Here is a 15,337-nt window from a genome sequence, read left to right on the forward strand (position 1 = left end):
ATGGTGGATTTAAACTTTTTAGTGTTTTCATTTATTTATTATTTTACAATGTATTACTGTCACTATTTGTTAAGATGTTTTTTCTTAATACTGCTCTTTGAAAGGAAAAACATTGTTAAAGATGCTCTTACATTGATACTTTCATAATAAGATATGCATTCGTTAGAGATTCGTGCATCGATCGGCCACTTCATTTTTTTATTTTATTTTTTTATTTGGCAGGTGAGATAAAAACAACCAAATCCAAAAAATGACAATAATAACAACAACAACAACAATAGGAAGAAATAATTAAAACACAAATCCTAACACCATGGTAACAACTGATAAATCATGACTTATACGTATATCCGATTACATAAAAACAGTTTTTATATCAGGCAGAACTTCTCTACTTCACACCAGTGTGAAGGTATCAATCTTTATTTGCATATGGTACATTATCACTAGTCTATTCAAACTTTATAAACAATTAAAATTAATGTGTAGGGCCCACTAATTGATGCATATTTAATAAACATATATAATTATTGATGAGAAGTTCTTTTGTTTCCTCTGCATAATATATTTTAACAAATTAATTTTAGGAGTAGACTTTACTTGCATGCTTTCACACACAAAGTCAACGATTCATAACGAAGCATGATAATGTAATCAATCAATATCTATGTGTCTTTATCTATCTATATATATATATATACACATATATGCCTTTAATCCTCAGCTCCAGGACTACACATCGATCTTTCTCTGGTAAACTAGAACTTTATTGATCGTCAAGTGTGTTTGTTCTTCCTTCAAATTCTCAATCTGCCATTATGTCTTCTTCTTCTTCTTCTTCTTCTTCTTCATCATCCTTGAAAAAATATGATGTGTTCTTGAGTTTTAGAGGTGATACCCGCCATACGTTTACAGATCATCTCTATACTAATATAAACAAGAAAGGACTGATTTACACATTCAAGGATGATTATGAACTCCAAAGAGGAGAAATCATTGCCCCGGCATTATTTAAAGCGATCGAAGATTCCAGAATCGCGATCGTTGTTCTGTCGGAAGAGTATGCTTCTTCAACTTGGTGTTTGAAAGAACTTACCAAGATTGTTGAATGCCTGGGAACCTCGGAAAACATTTTACCAATTTTCTATCATGTGGATCCATCTGATCTAAGGAAGCACACAGGAAGTTTTGGGAAAGCATTGAAGGAACATGAACAATCTGGTAAGCACGACCCTGCTGAGATACAACAATGGAAAGATGCTTTAGAGGCTGTTGCCAATATGGCTGGCTCGACTGTGGAGGAAAAAAAAACGTACGTAACGTATATAAAAACTTTCTTATTTCTCTGTTTTACTGTTAATTCCTGTTCATTTTTTTGAGTAAAACTTTCTCCGTGTTTGCTTCCGTGCTTCTCTTAGAAACACTCCATTAATTCCAGTTCATGTTTTCTTTTTCTTTTTCTTTTTGGTAGTATAATAAATGTTAGTGTAGTAGTGTTTTTACTCCAACAAATGCTGGGGAAGAGAATTTCATTTTTTTTTTTTAAAGAAAAAGGCACATGATATCGTGTTTGGGAAAAACAAAAAATATATATATAAATATAAAGGTAATTGACATGTTTTCCTTTTGAATTGAACATATATATTTTAATATTTTAATCTTGAACTCGAATTTTTGATATTTTAATCTGAAAACTCGAATTCTGATTGCACAAGGAGTCCTCAAATTGCAAGTCACGTTTTGGCACTTTAAAGAATATCTTTCAAGTTAAATTCGACTTTACGGATCAAAATTTCAAAAGTAAACACTACCCAATACACATGGTAGTAGTTTCTAACTTTGTTGAAAAATTGAAATCTGTCTAGCTGGTTAGTAATCTTGTTTGGTTCATATCGTGATTAAATTAGGATATCATGCAGCCAAAAACCAAAACAGAAGAAAGAAAGTTACTTCTTTAGTGTTTGAATAATTATTAATGCCAAGAATTTTATAGGCTATAAATAAATTCTATAGGCCAGTAAATTAATCCTTCAAATAATGTAATTTTAAAAGTTTTTATCCATTTTTAAATCGTGCTGTTAACATTATTGATCTCAGAATCCACCATCTATTTCTGCTGTTGCTGTTTATTGTTATGATCTTCATTGTTATTGTTGTTGTTCTTGTAGTTGTTTTATTATTATTTTCCTACTAATTACAAAATAGGTACCTTTAACAATATCGAATTAATGGAATTATCAATCATTGTTACTAGAAATCAAGGAGGCATTACACTGGCTAAAAGTATCCATTTGAATTAACTATTTTCTTATTTATTGACCCAAAAAAAAAAAAAAAGATAACTATTCTTATTAAGGTTTTGTATTGTGCTTAATGAGATGTTTATATTATTTAAAATAACTAATTCAACTGTCTCAATTTATTTCGATCCTATACATCGAAGTTATTTCTTTTATATCTGTTTCAAAATATACAATTTACATAATTTAGTTGAATAAAAAACGAGTAGTGTATAAAATATAAAGGGATTTTGTAAATGTATTATTTAATTAACTTAAAGAATAATGTACTTTAAATTTTTAACAATTGATATCAAAATCTCATTAAACGATTACATAATTTTGTTAAATCATCATACAAAACTAACGGTTTTAATACATGCATGGGATACATGTAAAAATCCATGTGCGTACTGTCTATATATGTATAAACAAAATTTAACAAATTAAGCAACTTATATTACAATTATATATATTCATGCTATTGCTCACTCACTTTAGTTATAATTAATTTTTGTTTTTGATTCTTAAAAGGCATGAAGCAAAGTTCATAGATGACTTCGTTAACATAACTCTATCACAAAAACTGGGCATTCCATCAACAAAAACTTTAAGCGGCCTATTCGGGATGGAATCACGTCTGAAGAAGTTAGAGTCACTTCTTGTGAAATCTGCGGCCTCAGGTGATGATGATGCTCACTTTATTGCAATCTATGGAATGAGCGGAATTGGCAAGAGTACTCTTGCCAGAACTTACTATGATGGTAAGCGGATGTCGGATAAATTTAATGGCAATAGTTTTCTTGCAAATGTTAGAGAAGTTTGCGAAAAGAACGAGAATGGCCTTGTTCGTTTGCAGAAACAACTTCTTCAGGACATTTTAGGTGTCTCTTTTGAAATAGGGGATGTTAGCACTGGAGTTGAATTGATAAAAGGTAGGCTACGTCGCAAAAGAGTTATTGTGGTTCTTGATGATGTTGACAGTGTAGAGCAGCTAAATGCATTGGCTGAGGAAGATAAGTGGTTCGGTAAAGGTAGTATTATCATCGTGACAACCAAGAATCAAAGTTTACTAAGCAAAAAATTTCAAAGATATGAAGCCGAAGTGTTAAATCCTAGTGAAGCTCTTCAACTGTTTACGTGGAAAGCTTTCGAAACTGCTCGTCCTCCCAACGATTATATTGAGCTTTCGAAACAAGTTGTAAAAGATGCCAATGGACACCCATTAGCTCTTCAAGTTTTCGGTTCCTTTTTACGTCACAAAGATATGAAAGAATGGGAAAGTGCACTGGAGATATGGAAAAGGTATTCAAAAGAGGATATCGTTAAGAGACTTAAAATAAGTTTCGATGCGCTCGAGAAGCTAAATAAACATATTTTCCTAGACATTGCATGCTTCTTCAATGGTTATGATAGAGATTATGTTGCAGAAATTCTGAAAATTAGATATGGTTTGTCTCCACAAAGTGTGATCGGTACACTCATTGATAAGTCTCTCTTGAGCACTCAAGGTGGAAATCACAGATCACTTCGGATGCATGATCTACTACAAAAAATGGCTAAGGACATTGTTAGAAACGAATCATCCGATGAGCCAGGGAGACAGAGTAGACTGTGGGATTGGTCTGAGTTTTGCCATGTTTTAGATAATAACACGGTAAGGAATACTTACTATTTATATATATATATATATATATAGAAATTGTCTCGTGTATATGCTAAGTTTATTAATTAGTTACACACTTATATATATATATATATTATAATATGCCTGTTTGCATGAAATATTTTTGATTTGTTCATCTTTAATTTTTATTAATGTTGCCTTGTTAGGGAACCGAAAAAGTCGAAGCAATAGTAACCTTTCAAAAAGAAAGCACAGGATTGAGTTTTGAAGCTATCTCGAACATGAAAAGACTAAAACTGCTCATGATTTTGGACTCACCGGAGACAGAGAGTGACTATGGTTTGACATCCGTTAATCTTGAATATCTTTCTAATGATCTACGATTGCTTCACTGGAATGGATTTCCATTCAAAAACTTTCCATCAAGTTTCCGACCAAATGAACTCGTTCAATTGACATTGATCCAGAGCAATCTCGAACACCTTTGGAACAGCTCTATCAAGGTACATTTGGAAAACTTTCTATGACCCTCTCATCATTTGAAAGATATATTTGGTGCCAACCTCATCCTTATTTAGAATAATGTTAAATGATTTTGCTTAGGAGATCATTAATAATTATGTGTGTTTATCTATATGTATAAGTGACGTTTTTATCCAAGATATTGGACTAAATTTAAAGTCTAGAAACAAAGGCCTAATGAGGACATCGGGATTACCTTCTTTATCAATTTTTGAATTATTTCAAAATTTGAAATTTAAAAATGTATTCGGAATTTAAATGAATTTCACTTCGCCTTTCTCCAATTTTATTATGTTACCAAACTCGTACAATTCAATATTACAATTTTAATCTCAACTTTTAAACTAATTCAAAAACTTATAATAAAGGTTATGATAGAATGATATATATATAAAATATAGTGACATATGTTTATATGTACATATATATATATATATATATATATATATAAATATAATAACATATGTTTATATGTTATTATATATATATATATAATATATAATAACATATGTTTAGATGTACAGATTTGTTTTTGTTGAATGTAACTTTCTTTCATTAATCCTTTTATCATTTCTGATATGACAGCCTTTACGCAACTTGAAAGTCATCGACCTGCGGTATTCGGGATATTTCCACACATTCGGAGACTTTAAGGCGGTTCCAAATCTTGAGAGGTTGATTCTCGAAGGATGCGTGGCACTGTCTGAGATTCATCCTTCCATCACATCACTTTCAAAGCTTATCATATTGAACCTGAAAGATTGCTCAAGTCTGGAAAGTTTCCCGGAGACATTGAGAGGTTTGAATTCTCTCCAAACTCTAAACCTTAATGGTTGTTCAAAGCTTTCCAAATTACCAGAGGACATTGGGGATTTGAAGAGTTTGAGAAAGCTTGGTGTGACAGGAAGTGGTGTAAATTACCTGCCATCTTCCATCAATCTTAACAAAGACCTTGAAAAACAATTTATTGAAGAAATTCAGTACTTGCCTCCACCAATTGTCCAGGACAATTTGCCCTCCGATCTTCGTTATTTGAAAAAACTGGATCTAAGCCGTCGCAATCTTTCAAATGAAGCATTTCCTTATGAATTTGGCTGCTTAATTTCCTTAGAAGATTTAGACCTCTGTGGCAACCCCTTTTCGGCCCTGCCTCCGAGTATCAAAGCACTATCTAAGCTTAAAAAGCTGAACTTGGAGTTTTGTCAACGCCTAACAAGTCTTGGTCCAGAGCTTCCATCTAGTCTAGAAATGGTGAATGTTAACTGTTGTACTTCACTGGAGTCCTTCTTGGATCCAACAAAGCCGAACCACGACATGCGTTGTTCGGCATTCTGTGTGGTCTGCTTGAAGCTGGTAGAGAAACAGGACAGCCAAATGACAGCAATTGCAGCCCTGGAAAGATATCTTTCCCAGCAGGTCACTTCTCTTCTTTTAATTTGCAATACTGATAACTAATTATTAATAATATTGCTAAATATTAATTACTAATTAAGCAACCGGCTGGTTCTTTAACTAACGTACTTACAGAATAGCCATCATTCAAGCCAATGTTTCCAAATTGTTCTCCCTGGAAATGAAATCCCAGAGTGGTTCACCGAAAAATCTTCAGGATCATCAATAAGTAAAGAACTAAATCCGGATTGGAGCCGCAAAGAGTTTGAAGGTTTGGCTTTGGCCGTGCGCTATCGTTCAGAGTACCCGCGTGTTAATTTTCTTTGTAAGATGAGAGTTGACGATAGAAAGGTGGTAATGGCACGGCATTATCATAGTTACGTTGGAGACTCAGACCACCTTTGGCTATTGTTTGTGCCTTGTGATACTTTATCAATGTTTGATAGCCGCGGCAGAAACCTTAAGATTTCATTTCGAGCTGAACACTGCGATGACTCCTTTTGTGGACCTTGTGGTGTTCGTTTGGTGTACAAGAAAGATATAGAAGAGCTCAACAAAATTACCAGCAACTACCGCAATGATCAACAAGGGTACCATGTGCATTCCTCACGTTCCAAGAGGTAAGGATATTGCATAGAAAGAGTATACTGTTATCCGTCACCACTGGTGATCTTTGGTATATTTTTTCTGCATCTAACACTGATTTTTCATCTTTCTTTTTTTTATTTTTGTTCCATACTATTTAGTGAGGCAATTGTAAGCTCGTCTTCAACAAAATTTAAGAAGCTTGCAATCAGTAGTACTCCCAAAATTGTCAAGGCCCATTTGCCCTCTGGTGACCTTCGTTCTATAAGAGAATTGGATCTAAGTGGTCAAAATCTTTCAAATGAAGCATTTCCTGATGACTTTGACCGCTTATTTTCTTTAGAAGATTTAAATCTCAACAACAACCCTTTTTCTGCCCTGCCTAAGAGTATCAAAGCACTATCCAAGCTCAAAAAGCTCTCCTTGGAACATTGTGAACGTCTAAGAAGTCTGGGGCCGGAGCTTCCATCTAGTCTAGAAATGGTAAGTGTTGACTACTGTACTTCACTTGAATCGTTCTTGGATCCGAAAGTGCCCAACGACATCCATTGTTCAGCATTCTGTGTGGACTGCTTCAAGTTGGTAGAGAGACAGGACAGCAAAACGACAGCATTTGGAGCCCTGAAAGGATATCTCAAGGTCTACCTCTTTGCACATATTTAATCAATGCTGTATATATATATATATATATATCATAATACTAATTAAGCAAAATGGTTAATTCTTTATTAATTAATATTACAGAATCGCCGTCATTCAAGCCAAGGTTTTAACATTGTTCTTCCTGGAAAGGAAATCCCAGAATGGTTCACAGAACAATCTTCAGGACCATCAATAAGTAAAAAACTAAATCCAGATTGGTGTGACAATGTGTTTGAGGGTTTTGCCTTCGCCGTGTGTTTCGGTTCTGATTCCCCTGATCATTTTTCTTGGCATGTGAGAGTTGATGATAAAAAGAGTGAAATGGCTATGGGATTAGGTGGTTACAAAGGAAGCTCATCACATCACCTTTGGCTAGTCTTTGTGCCTTGTGATGGCGACTACACACCGATGTTGGAGTGGGAAGATAGCCGTGGCAACCTCGAGATTTCATTTCATGCTAAAACCAGCGACGAATCATGCTTTACATCTTGTGGTGTTCGTTTGGTATACAAGAAAGACATTGACCGATTCAATCAATTTACCTGGACGTAGGCAATCAAAAGGAGGATGTTCATTCCTCCTCACGTTCGAAAAGGTAGGAAATTATACTAAAAGTATTGTTTTTTTTATCACTACTAGTAATGGTCATGAATATCTCATACTTACTTGCACTTGAAGAAAAGTCTGTCAGTGTTTTTGTTAAACTCTCTTTTCTTTGGCATATCACTTGCAGTTGAAGAAAAGTTTGTTAGTGTTTTTGTGAAAGTCTCTTTTCTGTGGTAAATTAACCCTGATCTCTTCCTCTTAGTCATTGTTTTTTCCTTTCTTATTGATTCTTCTACTTTGTCCTAGTATTATTTTGTTATTTGTGTTCTAACTTTTTTTTTAGTTGGTCTTGATGTCATTTTATTTTTGCATTATGTGAATTTTTATTGTGCGAAGGGTGCTCAAATATTAACAGGTGATCTTCAAGCTCAGAGAGCGATTTCGGGTCTATATCGGTGGTGGCAGCGGCGTTAAGTTACTGAAGGTTTTCTCCATTTTTCACAGGCAACAACATGCCAAGTGGGTATCATTTAATTAGGTTCTTTTAATGTTTAGTCGAAATTCTAATAAATTAGTACAGAAGCCTTCTCTACCTCTTTCAGTCTTAGTCTTATTTTTCATTGTTAATGGTTTTTTTTCTTTTTTTCTTTTTTTCACCAAATTGTTTAACTTTTCTCTGAATGTAATTTAAATTGAGAAACTATGCAGAATTCTACAGTTTATTGAAATAACACTTTTATGGGTTCGTTTTAAATCATTTTTGAATTCTGATTATTGTATGGTGGGTGCTTTAAATTGATTTTCTTGATATATAAGATACGATCCAAACTTATGGTAGGGGTCATAAAGTCATAAACTACACAAACTCTGCATCAACCAGCTATATACATATATATATATATATATATATATATATATATATATATATATATATATATATGTAAATTCTATGGTGAGGACGGTCTGCATGAGGACCGCAGTATTAGTGACGGTTTTTCATAGTATTAATGATGGTTTTTTAGAAAATCATCACCAATACTATGAAAAATCGTCACCAATACTGTGGTCTGCATGAGGACCTTCCGCACCATAAACGGACTGTATATATATATATATATATATATATATTTGTATTGTCTCCTTAACTAGTCGCATTAAAACAAATTGAGAGTGGAATATTAATTCTGAATCTCATTTTTAGTTTCAATCCCTATGGGAGTTTTAATCAGACGACGAAAAAGAATAGGACACAAATGCCCCAGTCACAAAATTTCAATTTGCAACAAATTATTTTGGGTGGTAATATTTTTGCTCCCAGTTTTCGACCATATCCTTGGCCTCCTTGTCCACCATTAATGTCCATTTGGACCTCCAATATCACGTCTACATAAAATAATAATAATAATAATAATAAAGATTTAAAGCAGCACAACGAATAGAGATGATTTAAAGCAGCACAACAAATACAGGGGCAATCGTACCATGGAAAGCCTCTGCTTTTGCTGTTGTGTAGCATTTGGCCATTTTCCTTTACAACAGAGAGATATTAGTTCAAATTGTAAGCCATATTATGTATTCGTAGGTTTGTCTAAGGATTGTCTTATTTCCAATTAAGTTCTTAATACTTTCAGCTTTAAATCATTAATTAAAATGTTACTTCTAGCCACGGCTATACTTCTATCAAAAACTTGGGTTTTACTTTTAATCAATTATTTAAGATTATACATTTTTTTTTTAATTTGGTGCAAATGCATCTTGGAAAATATATCGAGGTAAAAAAAAAAAAAAAAAAAAGAGTGTGTGTATCATACTATATATGGACTTCCAACTTCAAATTGTAGTGGCCTATGCAAGAAATAAACAATCAAAATAAAAAGAATGATTTATACAAACATATATTTTTTAATTAGAAACAAAAAAAGAAAAAAAAAACATATAAAAAACATCATAGATTTTATTTTTAATTTTCATAAATAGTAAAATCAAAAACAAAACCAATGGAACAAACCATAATCGTCCAAGTTCCAAGAGGATTAATTGTTACATTTTTAAGTGGGAGGAGGAATTGTTTGCTTGTTATTATTGTTATTAGTATTATTATTTTTTAAATTTAAATTTATCAAACAAATAAATAAAATAAAATAAATGAGTAAAAAAGTAAAAATCGCCGGAGGGCATTTTCGACAAATGGCCTCCAGCCGATGCCTATATATATAGCAACCTGAACTCGCAGAGAAAAACCTCTCAAAACCCCAGAGCTTTCTGAACGAAAATTACAGGCATGGCCTACGATACCTTCTTGAAGATAGGAGCCGAGGTCGAGGTGACCAGCCCAGATCACACCTTGCGCGGCACTCTTTTTCCGGCGAAGATCGTCGGAAAGGGTTCTGTGGATACCAAATTTCTGGTCGAATACACTACTCTGGAGGCACAAAACGACGACGGAGAGCGACTGAGAGAGGAGGTAGAATTGGTGCTTCTGAGGCCCTTGCCGCCTCGGGAGAGAAACTATGCTTTCAGTTTCGGCGACAATGTCGATGCCTTCTTCGGCGGCGGGTGGTGGGAGGGAGCGATCACTGAGATCCTGGACGGCTCGAAGAAGTTTGGGGTTTATTTCCGGTTTGCTAAGCAGCAATTTGAATTTGGAAAGTCCTGTTTGCGGCTTCACAGAGAATGGGTTAAGGGAAATTGGGTTCCACCTCTGCTGGAGAAGGTTAGTTTTAAGGGTTTGTTTTCTTGATTATTTCATGGTGTTTGTTTTGTGTACGTTACTTTTTATGTTCTGAGTCAATTTGTGATGGAGGCTTTAATGCGGTTCAATTTATTCTTTGATTTGGGATTTGGATTCAACTAGCAAGGATTAAAACAGAACATAACAAATGTCTCTTCTCGTTTTCCTGCAAGTCCACTTAAATTGCAGACCAATGGACATAGCCCAAACTGTTGTTGGTTGTCTAGAATAATGGGTTTTGGGTTGAGTTATTGTTGACGTGTAAATTGCTTGTGGGGTTCAAAGTACAAAGCAAACGGATAGAAGTGTTGGTGAAGATGCAGTTGTCAAAATATCATATCAGTAGGTAGAAAAAATATTCTGATAGGTGGATGGATGAAATTTATTTAATCTAGGTGGAAGTGTTAGATAATCATATATAATTGATAATTCATAGGCCCTATTTCTTATTGATGGTTTGGACTTATTTCTTATTGATGGTTTGGACTTTAGGATGATTCAATAAGCTTCTGATTTTGATTTAGTTTCTGAAAGTGGAAGCTGTCCTGTCTATAGGAAACAACATTCCATACTTTTTTCCATTATGCTCTAATTTTGACTTCAATATGCAAATTTATTCAAGACTATCTATACAAACTTCTGTGCGGTCAGAGTAATAGTTTGAGGAATGAAAATCCAAATTCGCCTGTTGGGTTTTCTTCCCTAAATGGATGGCGTTTGAGTTGAAGCTATAATAATTTTTTACTGATAGGTGTTGAACTTCATACTGCCTTTGGGAGACTTGATATGCCAGTTTGCTGTTTATTCTCATTTCTGTTCATACACTAGTCTCCGTGAGGACAGATGAGAATGTTGTTAGAAGCTGCATATAATCATATAAAATCTTTTATAATCTATACATTTCATTTTGTGTTTCATTTTTGTTTTCAATATTTTGACTTTCAGAATGTATCAGTCACTGAGGAAGCAAAAGCAAGAACAAGGTCGAAACTACATGAAGGGACACGAGTTGAGGTCTGCAGTGATGAAGATGGATTGCAAGGTGCTTGGTTCGCTGCAACTATTGTCAAAGTGGTGGGGAAGGACACATTTCTTGTTCAGTATGAGACGTTAAAAACAGAGGATGAAACAGAGTTTTTGACAGAGGAGGCTGATAGAAAGAACATGAGGCCTTATCCCCCAGAAGCTGTTAAAGGTTTCAAGCTGAATGACAAAGTTGATGCTTTGTATAATGATGGATGGTGGGAGGGTGTGATTTGCAAAGTCCTTAGAGGGGGACGATATAGAGTTTACTTCGAAGGCACAGGCGATTATATGAACTTTGATCCCTCTGAGTTAAGGCCACACCAAGATTGGATCGATGAAACATGGGTTATGTCTTCTCAGCTATGATTTCTGAGAACATTCTCGATGAAACATGGACTATGTCTTCTCGGCTATGACTTTCAAGTACCTTCTCGATGAAACATGGATTATGTGCCTTCTCAGCTTATGACGGACTTCTGAGTACCTTCTTGGTGAAACATGGATTAGCCTTCTCAGCTATGACTTTTAAGCACCTTCTTTTTGTTAATGCTCTATTTACTCGTGGTTTCTTAGAGAATTCAAAGAAAGCGAGGGTTGTTTTCTTCTTGTAAATATCCGCTGCATTTTTATTGTTTTCTTGTTGTATTTTCTTCTTTTGGAGCTAATAATTTTACAAAGAAAAGATAATTCCTGTTTCCATGCTTGTTTGGTCTGACTAATATATTAATTAAGCTAGTGTCTAGTTTTATGTTAATTTAAATCATAACCTTTTTTTTTTTTTTTTTTTGGCGAACAAAATTGATAATAAATGTACGTAACCAAATTATGATCAATATTGTCTTAAAATTCTTACGAATTGTGTTAAAAAAAAAAAAAAGAAAATTATATATTGTCTATAAAAATTATCTGTTGTAATAGAAAATCAATCCATCTGTTCGAACTCAAAAAGAAAATTACTAGAAACAGGCTGATTTTGACATTATAAAAAATAGTCCAGTAGATAATTATATCTTTTTAAAATTTTAAAAGTAATTTGTAATTTTTCTTATAGTTTTTCATAAAGAGTAACAAGTCGAATGAATTTTCATATTTGCAATTGGCGGATAAATTTATTTACCAATATTTAGCAACTAATTACTGGGTTTCTTCCCCACTTTAATAAAAAAATAAAATAAAATAAAAAACATTTTAGCAACTAATATGATAATAAAAATTAATTTTTTTAAAAAAAATAAATAATAACGTGGTGACGATATTTCAAAAAGAAAATTACTATATTGCTCCCGTAATCGTCTGTGAAGCAGAGAGAGTAGAGGAAGTAAAGAAGTCTAGAAGGGAAAGGTTTTGTTTTTTCGATCCCAGCGGCAGAAAAATAGTAGAGGAGAAGAAAGGAAGGTCCGCCATGGCCAGATCGACGAGCAAGGACGCCCAAGCTCTTTTCCAGTCTCTTCGTTCTGCTTATGCTGCCACACCCACTAACCTCAAGGTCAACCCCTTTTCCCTCTCTCTCAAATCTGAACTAAATTCATGATTTTTTTTTTTTCACCCATTTTCTTCTCCTGCAGATCATCGATCTCTATGTGGTTTTTGCTGTCCTCACAGCTGCAATCCAGGTACTCTCTCTGATTTTGTTTTGAAGAATGAATTTTGTGTTGTGGGTTTATTATGATTTATGACCTAGTTGCGAAATGGAAATTAAAAAAATAAAAAAAATAAAAAATCATTTTTTTAATGTAAACTGATCTGCCAAATTGGTTTAAATTTAACACATAACAAGCTTGAATTTTATGGTAGTATTTTCTTCTTCCTTTGTTGATGTTGAAGTTAAAGGAGATTGTAAAATGTTCTTGTTATTGTTAATGCATTTTAATGTTTGTGAATATCTCTGATTTGCTTCTCTATATGATTTTAAGTTCTATCAATGTTTTTGGTATGTTAATTGAATGATTTTATATGCCAATGCAATTTTTTTGGGGGTTAAAAACTGGGTCTTTAGTTAGTCAAACTGGTAGGCAACAATTCAATAAGGGGCTGTGAGAGATTAAGTGCAGATTTAGTGAGAGTTTTCGAGACATTCTTAATTTGAGCTTTTTGGCTCTTGATTGCTTCATGATATTTCTCCTGGTTTTCCATCATCAGCTTGTTTTGTCCCACGATATTTTTTTTTTCCGTCAGAGGCTATAATTTAAATTTCCTTGCTGCTACAAAATTGATGTTCAATTTTAACATTCTAAGTTTCTAGTAACCTTTTTATATATCTTTCTTAGCTCTCCCCAACTCTCTTGGGGTTCTATAATATAAGTTATTGATTGCATATCATGTTTTATCAAGTTGCTTTACATAAACAAAAACGCTGCATTTTGCTAGATAAGAGTTGAGCAGTAAGAGATTTGGTCCGTAATGATAGAGGGCATGCACGTATTATGTTTTGTCAAATTGACATTAGTTGAACCCTATGTTTGAATTATGAAGATCTATGGAGTAAAATATACAAAGTTCCATTTTTTTTTTTTTTCTGATCCATGTGCATTAGGGGGAATTTATTTATAAACATGGTGGATGGTAAAATGAGCAATTGTCCATGCAGACAGTTGGAACTTTTTCCTTCCAAGATCATACTTGCTCATCTTTTCCACCTTGCGTTTATATTCTTATTTATCAACTTACTCACTTCTGGTTTTATTTAAATTAGCTTATTAGTTCATTTTGCATTACATGATAGTATTTTGTGTGACACTTTTAAGCATGAGTTGGTGATCTGACACCTAGTAGTAATCAGTACAGAGGAAATATGAAAAACAATGATCTTTAAAGTTTCTGTATCCCTTTCTTTAGTGAGGTCATACATGATTTTTAGTTTTGAAAAAAATTGTTTCTATTATGTTTCCCATTCCATTGATACATTTTTATTTTTTATTTTTATTTTTTTTTGGGGTTAAGCATTACATATAATCTTCACACCTAATAAGTTTTTCGTTTTTGGTATTTGGTTCTTTTTCGTATTTGTATGACTCCCCCATGAACAAGCATATATACCGGTAACATGCCTGCTTCTAAATCAATGTTTACAACAGATTGTCTACATGGCTATTGTTGGATCATTCCCTTTCAACTCTTTTCTATCTGGAGTTCTTTCTTGTATTGGAACTGCAGTTCTTGCTGGTAAGCATATTTTATATATGTCATTTATTCTTTTCTACAAAATGAGAATCTCTAATTCAACAATTCAAAGCTGAGAACTGAACTGGTTGGTTATTTTTGTGTGTAGTTTGTCTCCGTATCCAAGTAAACAAAGATAACAAGGAATTCAAGGTAATAATTGGTTGCTTCGTTAACCTATTTGTCTCGTTTTTCATATGATGCTGAGATGGTGAGGGTTTGAAAGTTAAAACTCACAATTAACTTTGGTGCTAAATGGCAACCAAGTATAGGCATGAAATATTATTGAATACACTTAAGTTGATGCATAGGCTTGAATGTATGAGAGAAGGAAATTGAAGGTTTTCCAATGACTTTGAAAAATTCTAAATTGTTTGTTCCACTTCCACTCTGAAATTCTATTATTTTCATCCATCTTTCCCATACTGAAATAATTTTTATAGCTTTAACCATTCTTCCTGTAAAATTGCAGGATTTACCACCGGAGAGAGCTTTTGCGGATTTTGTTCTTTGCAACTTGGTGCTCCATTTGGTTATAATGAATTTCCTAGGCTAAACAAGGCATCTTTCGATGTGCTATATTTTGATTTCTATGGAGTTTAGAACTTTTGAGAATGAGACGACCACAAGTAGTTGTATGCCTTTGATGCGGCATTTTTTTAATGGATACACCTAATGATATATGAAACATGTTTATTCGACTGAATTTGTGTATGCATTTGTTATCTCAGGAATTTTGCATGCCCTTATTAGACTTAAAACCATATTTAACAACACTTTTAAAGTGCTTTCAGTATCGAATAGTCTCTTTCTTGGAGAAATTGAGAG

General features: G+C 33.6%; 3 protein-coding genes across 3 annotated transcripts; all 3 read left to right on the plus strand.

Annotated features, from left to right (window-relative positions):
- The first annotated feature begins 744 nt into the window (after positions 1 to 744).
- Positions 745 to 8,162, plus strand: LOC112490655 (TMV resistance protein N-like). The gene is made up of 7 exons (XM_025070858.3): positions 745 to 1,312; positions 2,814 to 3,936; positions 4,113 to 4,409; positions 5,014 to 5,844; positions 5,956 to 6,440; positions 6,567 to 7,044; positions 7,150 to 8,162. The coding sequence occupies exons 1-7, from the start codon at positions 819 to 821 to the stop codon at positions 7,597 to 7,599; spliced, it is 4,158 nt and encodes a 1,385-aa protein (XP_024926626.3). The 5' UTR covers positions 745 to 818; the 3' UTR covers positions 7,600 to 8,162.
- A 1,657-nt stretch (positions 8,163 to 9,819) lies between these two features.
- Positions 9,820 to 12,047, plus strand: LOC107411828 (protein AGENET DOMAIN (AGD)-CONTAINING P1). Its single transcript, XM_016019498.4, has 2 exons — positions 9,820 to 10,306; positions 11,270 to 12,047. Exons 1-2 carry the CDS (start codon positions 9,875 to 9,877, stop codon positions 11,714 to 11,716), a joined length of 879 nt encoding a protein of 292 aa, XP_015874984.3. The 5' UTR covers positions 9,820 to 9,874; the 3' UTR covers positions 11,717 to 12,047.
- Positions 12,048 to 12,635: 588 nt separating this feature from the next.
- On the plus strand, positions 12,636 to 15,215 carry LOC107411918 (dolichyl-diphosphooligosaccharide--protein glycosyltransferase subunit DAD1). Its single transcript, XM_016019594.4, has 5 exons — positions 12,636 to 12,836; positions 12,916 to 12,963; positions 14,425 to 14,512; positions 14,619 to 14,662; positions 14,982 to 15,215. The coding sequence occupies exons 1-5, from the start codon at positions 12,753 to 12,755 to the stop codon at positions 15,063 to 15,065; spliced, it is 348 nt and encodes a 115-aa protein (XP_015875080.1). The 5' UTR covers positions 12,636 to 12,752; the 3' UTR covers positions 15,066 to 15,215.
- Positions 15,216 to 15,337: the final 122 nt, after the last annotated feature.

Source organism: Ziziphus jujuba, chromosome 6 (genome assembly GCF_031755915.1).
Source record: "Ziziphus jujuba cultivar Dongzao chromosome 6, ASM3175591v1".
NCBI classification, from domain to species: Eukaryota; Viridiplantae; Streptophyta; class Magnoliopsida; order Rosales; family Rhamnaceae; genus Ziziphus; species Ziziphus jujuba.

What these genes read in the sequence shown, in the direction of transcription:
- LOC112490655 (XM_025070858.3), top strand. Translation starts at nt 819, where the DNA reads ATGTCTTCTTCTTCTTCTTCTTCTTCTTCTTCATCATCCTTGAAAAAA. An exon ending in ATGTTTTAGATAATAACACG is followed by an intron (nt 3,937 to 4,112) that starts GTAAGGAATACT and finishes TTGCCTTGTTAG; the next exon opens with GGAACCGAAAAAGTCGAAGC. An exon ending in TTTGGAACAGCTCTATCAAG is followed by an intron (nt 4,410 to 5,013) that starts GTACATTTGGAA and finishes CTGATATGACAG; the next exon opens with CCTTTACGCAACTTGAAAGT.
- LOC107411828 (XM_016019498.4), top strand. Translation starts at nt 9,875, where the DNA reads ATGGCCTACGATACCTTCTTGAAGATAGGAGCCGAGGTCGAGGTGACC. An exon ending in TTCCACCTCTGCTGGAGAAG is followed by an intron (nt 10,307 to 11,269) that starts GTTAGTTTTAAG and finishes TTTGACTTTCAG; the next exon opens with AATGTATCAGTCACTGAGGA.
- LOC107411918 (XM_016019594.4), top strand. Translation starts at nt 12,753, where the DNA reads ATGGCCAGATCGACGAGCAAGGACGCCCAAGCTCTTTTCCAGTCTCTT. An exon ending in TCCTCACAGCTGCAATCCAG is followed by an intron (nt 12,964 to 14,424) that starts GTACTCTCTCTG and finishes TGTTTACAACAG; the next exon opens with ATTGTCTACATGGCTATTGT. An exon ending in TGGAACTGCAGTTCTTGCTG is followed by an intron (nt 14,513 to 14,618) that starts GTAAGCATATTT and finishes TTTTGTGTGTAG; the next exon opens with TTTGTCTCCGTATCCAAGTA.